This window comes from Microcaecilia unicolor, chromosome 11 (genome assembly GCF_901765095.1).
Source record: "Microcaecilia unicolor chromosome 11, aMicUni1.1, whole genome shotgun sequence".
Classification (NCBI taxonomy): Eukaryota; Metazoa; Chordata; class Amphibia; order Gymnophiona; family Siphonopidae; genus Microcaecilia; species Microcaecilia unicolor.
Genome location: NC_044041.1, coordinates 38,465,423 through 38,479,891, shown reverse-complemented (window position 1 = coordinate 38,479,891; position 14,469 = coordinate 38,465,423). Strand labels below are relative to the sequence as shown.

Here is a 14,469-nt window from a genome sequence, read left to right as displayed (position 1 = left end):
AAACATCTAGACCAGAAATCTTTAGTAGCAGGATAAGAAACTGGTGTAGAGATAGCATAAAAGAAAGATAATGTTGATCAGACCAAGTTATTGGTAAAGAACATAATGAAGAAAAGCTAAATGGAGAATGGAGAGGTGAAATAATCAAGTTGAGGGTATGACCAGCAGAGTGAGTAGGAAATAGGACATGTACCAGGCCTAAATCTGAAATCAAGCAAAATAGATAAATGGAGCGAGGGTGCCCCAAGGAGTGCATATGAGTATTGAAATCGCCCATTACAAGAAAGTTGGAAAATTTGGCTGAGGCATCTGCTAAGGTTTGGTATACATGCTCCCAATCTCCTGCCTTCAATGAAGAGGAGATGGATTGAAGAGTGAGAAGAAATTTCAGCTAAGAGGATTTCAGAATGGAAGAAATTTCAGCTAAGAGGATTTCAGAATGAGTAAAATTGTGAGCGGTAGGGGGTCACGTGATGCACGGCTAGAGAGTAGGTGTCGTCGTGCTGAGCTCCCGCCTTCCCCACGCCGTTTTTTCAACGAAATACCTCATTTTCGCCACTTTAAATAGCGGGAATAACAGCAACGGTGATCCAAAATATCGGGGCATCACGGAGCACTAACACAGAGCTTTGCAAAGGCGAGATGGCGGCTAAACCTCCCCAAAAAGAGAGCACACGGACCCTTACAGCGGAATCCAAGATGGCGGACGGAGACGGCCCGAGGTCCGTGAGCTCTGCATGGGCCGCGGAGGTGGCAGCAGAGGTCTCTGCCATGCTGGGTGCGTCAGTGGACCTAAAATTACAAGCGATTAAGGAGCAATTAGGGGGCATCGACGCGAAGCTGGAAAACATCCAGTCAGAGTTCTCTCAATATAAGCAGCAGCTATCTGATGTGGAAGACTGGGTGCAGCAACATGAGACAACGCAAAAAGACCTGGAAAGCAAGGTGGAACGGCTGGAGAGTAAGCTGGAGGACCTGGAGAATAGAGCTCGCAGGAGTAACATCAGGATGATTGGTTTGCCTGAGAAGATCAAAGACTCAGAATTAAGAGACTTTCTGGAAAGCTGGCTACCAAAAATTTTACATTTATAATTGTCTGCTGGGCCTTTAAGAATAGAGCGCGCTCACCGGCTGGGGCCTGGAAATTCGAAGGACCCCTGCCCAAGAATCGTCATTTGCAAGTCTTGAACTTTGCCCACAAACAAGAAATTTTTCGGGCATTCAGAAAGACTGGGACCATACAGTATGAAAACAACACAGTGCGCTGCTTCCAGGACTTCTCGACCGGAGTTTCTTTACAGCGGAGAGCGTTTTGTGGGGTGTGCCAACAATTATTTGAAAAGAAAATTCTGTTTGTTTTACTTTATCCTGCCTGTTTAAAGATCTGGCATGATGGGAAACACTCCATGTTCTCCTCGGCGGCAGAGGCGTTGAAGTTTGTGCAGCGGGACCTGGTCCCTGAGGATCCGGCCTGAATGAACGCCCAAGGAAGCCTGGCTGGTTTATTTCAGATAGTGATCCCGAACAGCTGCAGTGGTGTGCTCATACCGAGCTGTCGAGACACAGTTTGGTAATTTTATAACCCAGAATGTGCTTATCTGCAACTGACTGTAGAGAGGATGCATGGGTCACGTTATGTTTGCTGTTGCTGTTTCAAATGTTCTTTGTTTGAGGGGGACCGCAGACCCCTACTTTGAGGGAGAGGGGCACTGTTTTACAATTTGTTCCCTAAAATCTGGTAGTGTAAGTTCCCTGTTAGGGATTACAAGGGTTAGCTAAATTTTTGGGGGGTTAGAGGATTTCACAGTGTAATTGGGGGTTCCCGTGGGTGGATAGTCACTATAGCGGTGGGTTCAGTGATTATATAAGGGGGGAAAGATTTCAAGAGGTAGTATACTGGATACAAAGTCAGAGGTGGGTGTGGGGAGGGGGGCGTTCACGTGATCTTAGCCATGAGGGAATGGTGGAGTGGTTATAGGGTAGGGATGGGGGGTGGGTAGGCTAAAGAGGGAGGGAGGTATCCGACAGTTTTGTTTTCAGGGACAGAATTCAAGGGGATTGAAGAGGGGAGCCCCATGGGCTGGGGGGGGGGGGGGGGGTTCTCTTCTCTTGTTTAAATGTATAACTCTTTCTATGATGCTATTAGATTTCTGGTGTATTGGGATCACTTAAAATAGTCTCTTGGAATATTGGGGGAGTGTCGTCCCCTATAAAGCGGACAAAAGTGCTTCAGGCATTGAAAAGACAACAAGTGGATATAGCCCTATTGCAGGAAACGCATCTGTCCTCAAATTTAAGACAGGGTGGGTGGGATCTCTCTTGGAAGCCCCAGCGGTGGGGAGGAAAGCTGGAGTCCTGATTCTCTTTCGAAAAGGACTGCCGATAAAGATCTCCTCCGCATTGAGGAGTTCGGAGGGCCGCTATATTCTTAGTGGTTGACCCCCAGCTTGATAGACCGGCGCTGGTGCTAAAGGTTCGGGAGGGGGTGCTCGGGCCTTGACTTTGCTCTGTGATGCATTAGACCTTGTGGATGTGTGGCGTGTTCTACACCCATCGGATCGAGATTTCACTCATCTTTCCAGAGCCCATGCGTCCCAATCTCGTATAGATTATTTGTTTGTTTCAAGCCCTCTTTTTTCGCAGATGGTACAGGCAGAGATTGGTCCTTATGAGGTCTCAGATCATGCTCTGATCTGGCTGGGATGGAAGAGACCTGTGAAGGGGGGTGGACTGCGCCTTTGGAGATATCCCTTAGATCTAGTAAGTGATCAGAACTTTCGGACATTTTTAGCAGAGCGGATAGCAGATTATGAATTCCATAATGGGGTTCATAGCCAACAGCCGACTCTTTTTTGGGAGGCGGAAAAAGCTGTCTTGCGCGGAGACATAATTTCTTACTGTGCTAGAGCTCAACGGATTCGAGATAAGGAGATCTTGAGGTTGGAATTGCAGGTTCGCAAATATAGGAAACTATATGGCAGGAATGCTACTGCGGAGAATAAGTCACTGCTTTTGGTTACGCAGCAAGAGCTCAATGAATTGCTGCATCAAAGGGCGGTCGTCCCAGTTTTATTATAAATACAAACTATTCCAATATAGTAATAAGGCAGGGAAATTGCTAGCGAATATGGTGCGGAGTAAAAGGGGAGCCTCTAGAATTTTACAACTGAAAGATTTAAATGGACAGTTATTGAGAACTGATCAGGGTATAGCAGATCGTTTTGGCCAGTATTATGAGGCCCTATACGCTAGGCCGGAAGATGAGGGACTGAGTGCTGACATGTTTTTAAAGTCGATACAGTTGGCCAAGTTGTCCCCTTGCCAAATACAGAGGTTAAATAGCCCACTTGTGGAAGGAGACCTTATGCTAGCGCTACAGCAAAGTGCTTCTCACAAAACGCCGGGTCCAGATGGCTACCGTGTGGAGTTTTACAAACAGTTCTATGAACATATTAAGAGGCCGCTTTTGGCCTTGTTTAATTCCTTGATAGAGGAGAGGACTGTGCCTCAAACAATGAAGGTAGCACAGATTGTAGTTATCCCGAAGGATGGTAAGGATATGGCAGACCCTGGATCGTATAGACCAATTTCCCTTCTCAATGTGGACGCCAAGTTGTACGCTAAGATATTGGCGAATAGGTTAGTCCAGGTACTCCCGGAATTGGTGGAAGAGGCTCAAGTGGGGTTTGTGAAGGGGAGGACAGCGGTTCGGAATCTCCGTGCTATTTTGACCTCCTTAGAGATGGTGCAATATAAGTGTCTGGCTTCTCTGTTAATTAGTTTTGATGCAGAGAAAGCCTTTGACAGGGTGAGCTGGCCCTACTTGTTTGAGACTTTGAAGCAATATGGTATCCAGGGATCCTTTTTAGATGCGATTCAGGTGTTATATCTGGAGCCCATGGCCTATGTTTGGGTGAATGGGGTCTGCTCCTGCTCATTTCATATCTTTAGAGGCACCAGGCAGGGATGTCCGCTCTCTCCTCTACTGTTTGTCCTGTCCTTGGATCCCTTGGTTAGGGCGATACAGACTCATCCAGAGATCAAAGGAGTGCCGATAGGTGTCTCGCGGTTCCTGCTGTCGGCCTTTGCAGATGACTTACTGGTGCACTTGACACAACCATCCCAGTCTCTCCCGGCTCTGTTGGAGCTGTTTCGAGAATTTGGAGATTATGCGGGGTTTAAGCTTAATTATATGAAATCTCTGGCACTGGCCTCCTCAGAAGACCAGAAGCAGGAATGGGGGCAGACCTTCCCACTTCGGTGGGCACAAGGGTCATTTCGCTATCTGGGAGTGTGGCTGTCTATGACCTCAGTTGATCTTTATCGATTGAATGTGAATAGATTGCTCAGTGATACGGAGACAAGGCTGAAAAGTTGGGTGACCCTGCCCCTTACACTCTATGGGCGCATCCAGCTGTTTCGGATGGTAGAATTCCCCAGGTGGCTTTATTGTTTAGGCTGTTACCAGTCCTTATAAAACATAGAGATCTTAAAGTCTTATATCGCTTACTTAGACGGTATTGCTGGGGGGGGGGGGGGGGGGGAGCTAAACTACCACTGCCTCTGTTAATGGGCAACTGGAAAGAAGGAGGACTGGGCTTACCAGACTTGAGAAGTTATAATAGGGCATGTTTATTGAGATATTTTGGTGACTGGTTTTTTGACCGTGAAGATTATACACCCCGTAGAATAGAGGCTCAGTTTTTTGCTCCTTGCCACTTTCATTTTTTGTTATAGGCACCTAGGGCTAGTGTACCTGAACATCTAAGGAATAGCCTGTTGCTAACATCTTTGCGGTTTCTCTGGAAAGACCTGATGGGTATTTAGGGTATATCGAAGCACACGTCAGATATGTTACCCATCTGTGGGAATTTATTTTTTAAACCTGGGATGGATGGATAAAACATTTCAGGCTTGGGGACACTTGGGCATTAGTCGTCTGGAGCATCTTTTAAATCAGCAAGGGACGCTATTAAGTTTGGGAGCTTTGGGTATTGGTTATGACATGAATAACATTTTTGCTTATCAAATAACACACTATGTGAGGACGGTGGATTCGGAGGCTTTGAGACATAGACATTGTCATCGGATAAGACAATTTTTAGCAGGAGAAGGCACGGAGCGACTCTGTCTCCAAGCTGTATAAGTTCTTGGGGAAACTGCCACTTCTAAAGGACCGGGAGTTAATACAAATGCGGTGGGCCCGAGACTTAGTGAGACCAGGGCTGTCTTTGGACTTTGATATGTTGATTTCTAGGATTCCGGAGATCACCGGTAATGCAGGCCTCCGTGAATGTCAATACCGAATTTTACACAGAGCATACCTCACAAAAGCTCAGATTTTTCGGATGGGAGGGGTGGAAGACCCTCTATGTGAAAAGTGTGGAAGATTGCCTGGATCTCTATTCCACTGTCTGTGGGAATGTTTTCGGGTACACCATTTTTGGATGGATGTTTTGCAGTATCTGTCCTTTTTGCTGGGCTCTAAAATAGTGGGCTCCCCGATGGGTGTATTACTGGATAAACATGAGGTGTTTGTATTGCAGAGCATATCTGGAAGACACTTGATCCATAGGGCCTGTTTGGTTGGTAAAAGGTTATTACTTTGTCAATGGGTAGGCAGTACTCTCCCGGATTTCTGGCACTGGAGGAATAGATTCCATGAGCTAATGCTGTGTGAGCGCCGAGGGGTCAGAGGTTCTAAGAGGAGGAGGAAAGCTTTTTTAGACATTTGGGGCCCATATATTCAGACACTGCATACCAGAGGTAGAAGTCTGGTACTGAACTCCCTTTGATTTTAAAAGAGTGGTACACTTCTGGAAGATACCTCAGGGTGGGTTAGGAGGAAAGGGGAAGGTAGACGGGATGGGTATGATATAGGATGAAGGGAGTCTGTGAGATGGGGAAGGGATGATGACATTTAAAAACCGTGATGTGTTTCTCCTGCCCTGTGGGTGCTAACTTGTTGATAAATTGCAACTTTGACATACGACGGGGGAAACATGGAAAGTAGTGAAGCTCAGAAATCACACGTACTGACTACAGAATATTGACAGCATTCCATACTTTATTTTGAACTTGCTGAGCAGTGCTTTGGTTGCTGATTGATACAGTTCAAAGGTTCCTATAAAGCTTTCTTGACAATAATTCTGTACAGATTTTTTTTTTTTTTTTACATTGGATACAGTTATTAAACATATTAATGGGGGGGATGGGGGGAGAGATGGGGGGGGGGGGAACAGAAAATGTTGATGTTCAGATGTATTAGTACAGGTTTGAAATGTTTACTACCAGAGTTATATGGATTGGCATGATATTGTATCATCTGTGCATTCATCAATAAAAACATTTACACTTTAAAAAAAAAAATTGTGAGCGGTAATTTCAGTGACACGAAGTGTAGGGGGAGTAGCATAAGGCCATGCGCCCACCACACCGCCCCACCCGAGAGGAGTAGATTACAGAATAGTCCTGTGATAGATATTGAAAAAGATAGGCTTCTTCCCCAAGAAGAAGCCCAGTTTCCATAAAAAGATCCAAGTGATTAGATGTCAGGAGGTCCTTAATAAGAGGAGATTTCTGCTTCACAGAACAGCAGTTAGTAACGCACAGGAAATAGCCACATGATACAGAATACAAATAAAAGAGGAAATGGGACAGGAATGAGGACGGTACTGAGTTCGAATTTTGGCTGGGGGGGGCGGTGTCCCCACTAGGTTGGAATGAGAGTGAAGTCTACTGCCATAGATAGTTGCCCTGAACAACAGAAGGAAGAAAGAGACAGCAAAAGACAAAAGTACTGAACGGAAAAAAGAACTTATGTGAGAACTGCATCGAGAGATACTTAAGTAAAATTAACTAATTAGATGTTGCTCACCCTTTCATTGCTTGCCCTAAGGAGCACGCTCCTTATATATGCTCCTTTGGTGCACACTGCCGCAGGGCAGTTGCCTCTGAAGGCAGAGAATAGCAAACTTGCTTTGAGCTTGACCTATGATGTGTGGGTTACATGACCCGAATACAGGGACGCCGGTAGAGATATCAGTGGTCCTGAGAATGAATTTTGAGGTTGACCTATGATGTGTGGGTCACATGACCAGAGTGCAGGGACGCAGGAAGCGATATCAGTAGTCCTGTCTGCAATGAGAGATATAAGGTCCAAAATATGCATACAATTTTCTAGTTAATGTAACAGTATAGATAATACCAAGGGTAAATGCCTCTGCCTTCTTTTACCAATTGTGAGCCACACCGATCCAAATTTTGTAGGTGCGGCATATAAGCATCGATTGCAATGTAAGACATGCGCCCAATACAGTTGGCTGATTTCTATAACGAATGTGCACAATTGGTGCCTCTGGTAACTTGGACCTAACCATAAGCCTAATTTTTTTTTGTTGTTTTTTTTTTTCTGTTTAAAAATGCATTTGATGCACAGGGAATGACAGGTCCATTGAGAAACTTTTTGGCTCCTTGAATGCCAATAGTCCAACATCGGCGCCGGATCATCAACCTCAATGGCCGTTCAGACTTCTGCTGTTGAGAGTGTGCTGATATTGAGTAAATCTTTGTCGGCATCGTACCCAAGACTGAGGATGCGCATGGGTTTGATGTAGTAGAATTGGAAAAGGTACAGTGAAGGGCGACGAAAATGATAGTGGGGATGGGACGACTTTCCTATGAAGAGAGGCTGAGAAGGCTAGGGCTTTTTAGCTTGGAGAAGAGACGGCTGAGGGGAGATATGATAGAAGTGTATAAAATAATGAGTGGAATGGATCGGGTGGATGTGAAGCGACTGTTCACGCTATCCAAAAATACTAGGACTAGAGGGCATGAGTTGAAGCTACAGTGTGGTAAATTTAAAACGAATCGGAGAAAATTTTTCTTCACCCAACGTGTAATTAGACTCTGGAATTCGTTGCCGGAGAACATGGTACGGGCGGTTAGCTTGACGGAGTTTAAAAAGGGGTTGGATAGATTCCTAAAGGACAAGTCCATAGACCGCTATTAAATGGACTTGGAAAAATTCCGCATTTTTAGGTATAACTTGTCTGGAATGTTTTTACGTTTGGGGAGCGTGCCAGGTGCCCTTGACCTGGATTGGCCACTGTCGGTGACAGGATGCTGGGCTAGATGGACCTTTGGTCTTTCCCAGTATGGCACTACTTATGTACTTATGTACTTATGTCCTCTTGGGCACCAATTATGATACTAAGCATCAGAAAGCCACTGAAGCACAAGCATCAGTTGCCTTTTAAAGTGCAGTGCTGAGAGCGCCAGGGCATTGGCATTGCAAGTACCCAAGTGCAAGATGGTAGCTTCCTTTCTGTGGTACTGATGCCAATGCAACAGTCTCTGATCAGGTTCGTTCCAGCTACTGGTTCAGCACCAGCACTTTCTCAGCCTGTCTCCAGACCAGCTGTCCATCCTTTGCCGATGCCTATCGTCGATGAGCGATATCGAGCCTATGCTCAGGGAGGAGCCGACATAGAAGTTTCTGCTGCATTCGAGATCAGGTGTTGAGGGTGTTTGTGCCAATTACAGCTCAATTGTAACATCTTTCTGAGGCCCCAACTTTGCCTGTGGAGCAGTCTTCGTTGCTGATGCTTCTGCAGGTGTCGACATCAATCTGTGCAGTGCCCCTCTCTACATCAGGAGAGGAAGCATCTCTCTGGAGCCTGACGGTAGGGCTATCCCTTGGTGCCCTCCGAGGCATGGATGTGGATCCATTAGACCAGGGCAGGTCCTGACTCCTGCCCATTTGGACTATAGTGAGGAGTTGGACTTTGACCGTTCATGAAAGTCAAAAGATGATACACATTACTTCTCGGAGGAGGAATCACGTGGAGTTCTTTCTGAGACCCCTCTTCACCTGAACAGGTGTAAATCTCCTGAAAGTCTCTCATTCCCAGGTTTTGTGAAAGGCGTTCCTTCAGCCATCCCATTTTATATACATAAGTGTTGCCATACTGGGACAGACCAAAGGTCTATGAAGCCCAGTATCCTGTTTCCAACAGTGGCTAATCCAGGTCACAAGTACCTGGCAAGATCCCAAAACAGTACACTTTATGCTGCTTATCCTAGTAAGCAATGGATTTTCCCAAGTCCATTTTATTAATGACTTTTAGACTTTTCCTTTAGGAAGCTATCCAAACCTTTTTAAACCCCCGCTAACTGCTTTTACCATATTCTCTGGCAACGAATTCCAGAGTTTAATTACATGTTGAGCGAATAAATATTTTCTCCGATTTGTTTAAAATTTACTACGTTGTAGCTTCATTGCATGCCTCCCTAGTCCTAGTATTTTTGGAAAGAGTAAACAAATGCTTCACGTCTACCCTTTCCACTCAACTCATTATTTTATAGATCTCTATCATATCTCCCCTCAGCCATCTTTTCTCCAAGCAGAAGAGCCCTAGACGCTTCACCCTTTCCTTATAGGGAAGTCGTCCCATCCTCTTTATCATTTTCGTCACCCTTCTCTGTACCTTTTTTAATTCCACTATATCTTTTTTGAGATGCAGCCCAGAATTTGTGTGGTCGCACCATCCATGGACCGCTACAAAGGCATTATAACGTCCTCACTTTTGTTTTCCATTCCTTTCCTAATAATACCTAACATTCTATTTGCTTTCTTAACCGCCGCAGCACACTGAGTAGAAGGTTTCAACTTATCAACGACACCACCAAGATCCCTTTCTTGGTTGGTGACTCCTAACATGGAACCTTGCATTACATAGCTATAGTTTGGGTTCCTCTTTCACACAAGCATCACTTTGCACTTGTTCACATTAAACATCTGCCATTTAGACACCCAGTCTCCCAGTCTTGTAAGGTCCTCTTGTAATTTTTCACAATCCTCTTGTGATTTAACAACTTTGAATAACTTTGTGTTATCAGCAAATCTAATTACCTCACTAGTTATTCCCATTTCTAGGTCATTTATAAATATGTTAAAAAACAACGGTCACAGCACAGACCCCTGGGGAACCCCACTGTCTACCCTTTTCCATTGAGAATGCTGACCATTTAACCCTACTCTCCGTTTTCTGTCTTTTAACCAGTTTTTTTATACATGACTCCTATCCCATGACTCTCCAATTTCCTCTGGAGTCTTTCATGAGGTACTTTGTCAATGCCTTCTGAAAATCCAGATACACAATATCAACCGCCTTTATCCACATGTTTGTTCACCCCTTCAAAGAAATGTAATAGATTGGTGAGGCAAGATTTCCCTTCACTAAATCCATGTTGGCTTTGTCTCATTAATCCATGCTCTGTAATTTTGTTCTTTATAAAAGTCTTTCTACCATTTTGCCCGGCACTGATGTCAGTCTCACCGGTCTATAATTTCCCAGATCCCCTCTGGAACCTTTTTAAAATAACGTCGTTACATGGGCTACCCTCCAGTCTTCCAGTACCATACTCGATTTTAAAGATAAATTTCATATTACTAACAATAGTTCCACCAGTTCATTTTTCAATTCTATCGGTACTCTGGGATGAATACCATCCGGTCCAGGAAATTTGCCACTCTTCAGTTTGTCAAGTTGCCCCATTACATCCTCTAGGGTTATAGAGATTTCATTCAGTTTCTCCGGCTTGTCAGCTTTGAATACCATTTCTGGCACCAGTATCTCTCCCAAATCTTCTTCGGTGAAGACCGAAGCAAAGAATTCATTTAATTTCTCCACTATGGCTTTGTCTTCCCTGATTGCCCCTTTTACTTCTTGGTCATCTAGCGGTCCAACCAATTCTTTTGCCAGCTTCTTGCTTTAAATATACAAAAAAAGTCCCTCTTTCCCTTTCTTATCAGCGCTTTGCATTTGACTTGACATTCCTTATGCTGCTGCTTATTAATTTCAGTTGATTCCTTCTTCTGTTTTCTGAAGAATTTTCTTTTAGCTCTAATAGCTTCCTTCACCTCACTTTTTAACCATGCCAGCTGTCGTTTGGTCTTCCTCCCTCCTTTTTTTAATACACGGAATATATTTGGCCTGGGCTTCCAGCGTGGTGTTTTTGAACAGAATCCACGCCTGATGTAAATTTTTGACCCTCACAGCTGCTCCTCAAAGGGTGGGTGGGTTTTTTTTTTTTTTTCACCGTTCTCATCATTTTATCATAGTCTCCTTTTTTAAAGTTAAAACGCTAATGTATTGGATTTCCTGTTTATACTTATTCCAAAGCTAATATCAAATCTGATGTTATGATCACTGTGATCAAGTGGCCCCATCACCATTACATCCCGCGCCAGATCATGTGCTCAACTTAGGACTAGGTCTAGAATTTTTCCTTCTCTTGTTGGCTCCTGCACCAGCTGCTCCATAAAGCAGTCCTTGATTTCGTCAAGGAATTTTACCTCCCTAGCATGCCCTGATGTTACATTCACCCAGTCAATATCTGGGTAATTGGGCAACATGATAATAATGGGTGATTTCAGTTTGTTAGCCTCCCAAATTTCCGATAACATTTCTACATACAACTGTTCATCCTGGCCAGGCGGACGGTAGTACACTCCTATCACTGTCCTTTTCCCCTTTACACATGGAATTTCAATCCATAGGGATTCCAAGATGTGTTTCCTGCAGAATTTTCAAACTATTTGATTCAAGGCCCTCCTTAACATACAGTGCTACCCCTCCACCAATTTGATCCACCCTATCCCTATGATATAATTTGTACCCTGGTATGACAGTGTCCCACTGGTTATCCTCCTGCCAGGTCTCAGTTTCCTATTATATCTAATTTTTCATTTAGTGCAATATATTCTAACTCTCCCATCTTATTTCTTAGGCTTCTAGCATTCGCATATAGACATTTCAAACTAGGTTTGTTGTTCCTATTTACATCATGCTCAGTACTTGACAGTATTAATTTGCAACCTTTTTTTCTGAGTTTTATTTTTATTTAAGGACACCTGATCTACGGTTTCTTTTGCTACCTCACTATCGGGATACCCTATCTTCCCTGTTTTGGTGATATCTTTAAAAAATACTTTTTCGCACAGACAACCACATTGCGATGTATTGCCTGAACAAATAAGGAGGAACAGGTTCTTACCACCTTTTTCAGCAAGCAATAGAGATATGGACGGGTAGCTTCATGAAACATCTCTATAAGAGCTGTTTACCTAGCTGTTTATCTATTGTCCAGCTTTTCCCCTCACCCACACCAATGTGTGTCTCTCCTCTCTAACCCCACCAATTCATCTCCTCTGCAGTATCTGGCTGTTTCTCCCTCTGAGGGTTAAGCATCTTTCTCTCTCTTCATTCTCTTGGTCTGGCATCTCTCTCCCTTTCCTCTTGTATAGCACACCTCTCCTTCCCTGTTAATCGCCCCGCCCTCTATTTCTTCCCTTTGGTCTCCAGCTCCTTCCCCTGCAGGTGCAGCCACTATCTCCAAGCACTCCCCCCCAGTGCAGGTCCATCACTACTCAGTCCTTTTCCCTCCCTCTCACTCATGGTGCCTCTAGTTTAAATTAAGGGCGCCAGCAGGCAGCAACTCACACAGGCCCGCTCCAGGACCTTTCCTCTGCCACGATCCGCCCTCTGATGCAACTTCCTGTTTTTCAAGAGGTCGGATGACACAGGGAAGGCCCTGGAGTGGGCCTGTGTGAATTGCTGCCGCCCTTAATTCAAAGTGCAAACATTGCGGCTGGGATTACGGAGGGAAAAGAAGATTCACCCATTCTCGTGTGTGCCAGACAGGACCCAGGTTATTGCAATAACATGTTATCTCCTCTCTGCCGCCACAGGTCCTTCTGCTGCATCCCCTCCCTCGGTGGAAACGGGAAGTACATCACAGAAGGATGCAGGAGGGAAGGACCTGTGGTGGCAGAGAAGACAATGTTATAACCTGGGTTGTGGCCAGCGTACACAAGACCAGTGCAGCCGCCTTCTGCCTGTGTGTGCCTGCCTGCCAGCCACTGGAAGCTTTGGCGGTGCAGCTGCCCCCCCCTCCCCCCCCCCCCCCCCCGGAGGCCAGGCTAGGGGAATCTTGCCACCCCCCCCCCCCCCCCCCCCCCGGAGGCCAGGCTAGGGGAATCTTGCCCCCCCCCCCCCCCCCCCCCCCATTGCCCCTGCATTGCTTTCGGTGAGTCTGGTAGCTAGAGATTCCCAGATGTGAGAATACTATTTCCTGCTTGTCCTCAGAAAAAGCAAAGAATACCTACCTTTTGCAGGTGTCCTCTGAGGACAGTAGTAAGCCAAGTATTCACATACTCTCCCACCTCCCTTAGGAGTTGTATTTTTATAGCATGCATGGTGGGACACTGCTAGAATTTTCTACTTGCTATATATGCTAATCAGCATCCACACCGGGCTTTGTTGGAAGGCACCCAGAAGTGAGAATACTTAGCCTGCTGTCCTTGGAGAACAGCTGCTAAAGGAAGTATCTTCGCTTTTCTGGAATCCCCTGGTCCATTTTGGCCTATTTTCAAGCTGTCTTTTCATGGCATGTGATCTTCTTCTGTTATGTTTTGAGTTATTTTGCCCCCAGATATTCTCAACCCTTTTATCTATAAAACTTCTTTCCATCATCTGTTGGATTGGAAGAAAAAGGGTTTGGACAAGTTCTTGTAGGAAATATTCAATCATTTTTAGACTTGATGAATCCATTACTTTTCTCTAGAAGTGAGCAACAAGGAATGAAGCTACTTTTTAGGATACTGCCGAGGATCTGTGACCCAGACCACTGTTTTGACACAGGATGCTGGACCCAGTGGACCTTTTGGTGTGGCCCAGCATTGTATGTCAAGTTCTATGAGGGCTATATAGTACAATGGCACTATGGAGAATTATTCATTTTCTACTGATATGCAAATACCCAAAGCCAAATTTGCATGGGTTGAAAAGGTACTTTGGAGAGAAAAAAAATAAACATTTGTGCTATTTTTAATGTATTTAACTTTTTTTGATACTATCTAACACTAGTTTTCTTATATAATGGTAGTTCATCTTCAACTTGAGTGTGCTAAATTATAGCTGTTGTAATTTGTATGTGTGCTCTAATTTTTCTTTTACACATAATTATTTTGTTTTAGGATAAGTCACAGTCTGCAGAAATATGGGAAAAATTGAATTTTGGAAACAAGGACCAAAATGTCAAATTCAGAAAATTGATGGGTATTAAGGTAAGCTGTATTTTTTTCCATTTATTATTCATTTTCTTTCATTTAACAAGTATTTCACTTGACAAGTAATACAGAGAACTCAATAATTCTATATAGAAGAAAATTTTTTTTTTTTTACAAACAGTAACTCTTCTTTAGACCACAGTTATGAGGGGGGTAGTCTTTAAGAGACTTTTTAAAGCAGAATTTAAAGATGCATAATACGCTTTTTCTATCCTAAATCAATATTATAATCATCATAGGAACTAACAGTTTAACCAATTTTCTTCAAAGTTATAAATGCTTTTTATGTTTAAAGGTTTTTATTGAAAACATTCAACACGGCGAAATGATACAAC

General features: G+C 44.2%; 1 protein-coding gene across 1 annotated transcript in view; it reads left to right on the top strand.

Annotated features, from left to right (window-relative positions):
- Positions 1–14,469, top strand: part of RSRC2 (arginine and serine rich coiled-coil 2) — a 187,385-nt gene that overhangs the window by 158,387 nt on the left and 14,529 nt on the right. The window contains 1 exon segment of the mRNA XM_030219254.1: positions 14,042–14,131. Within this exon segment, the coding sequence (XP_030075114.1) occupies positions 14,042–14,131 (90 nt within the window).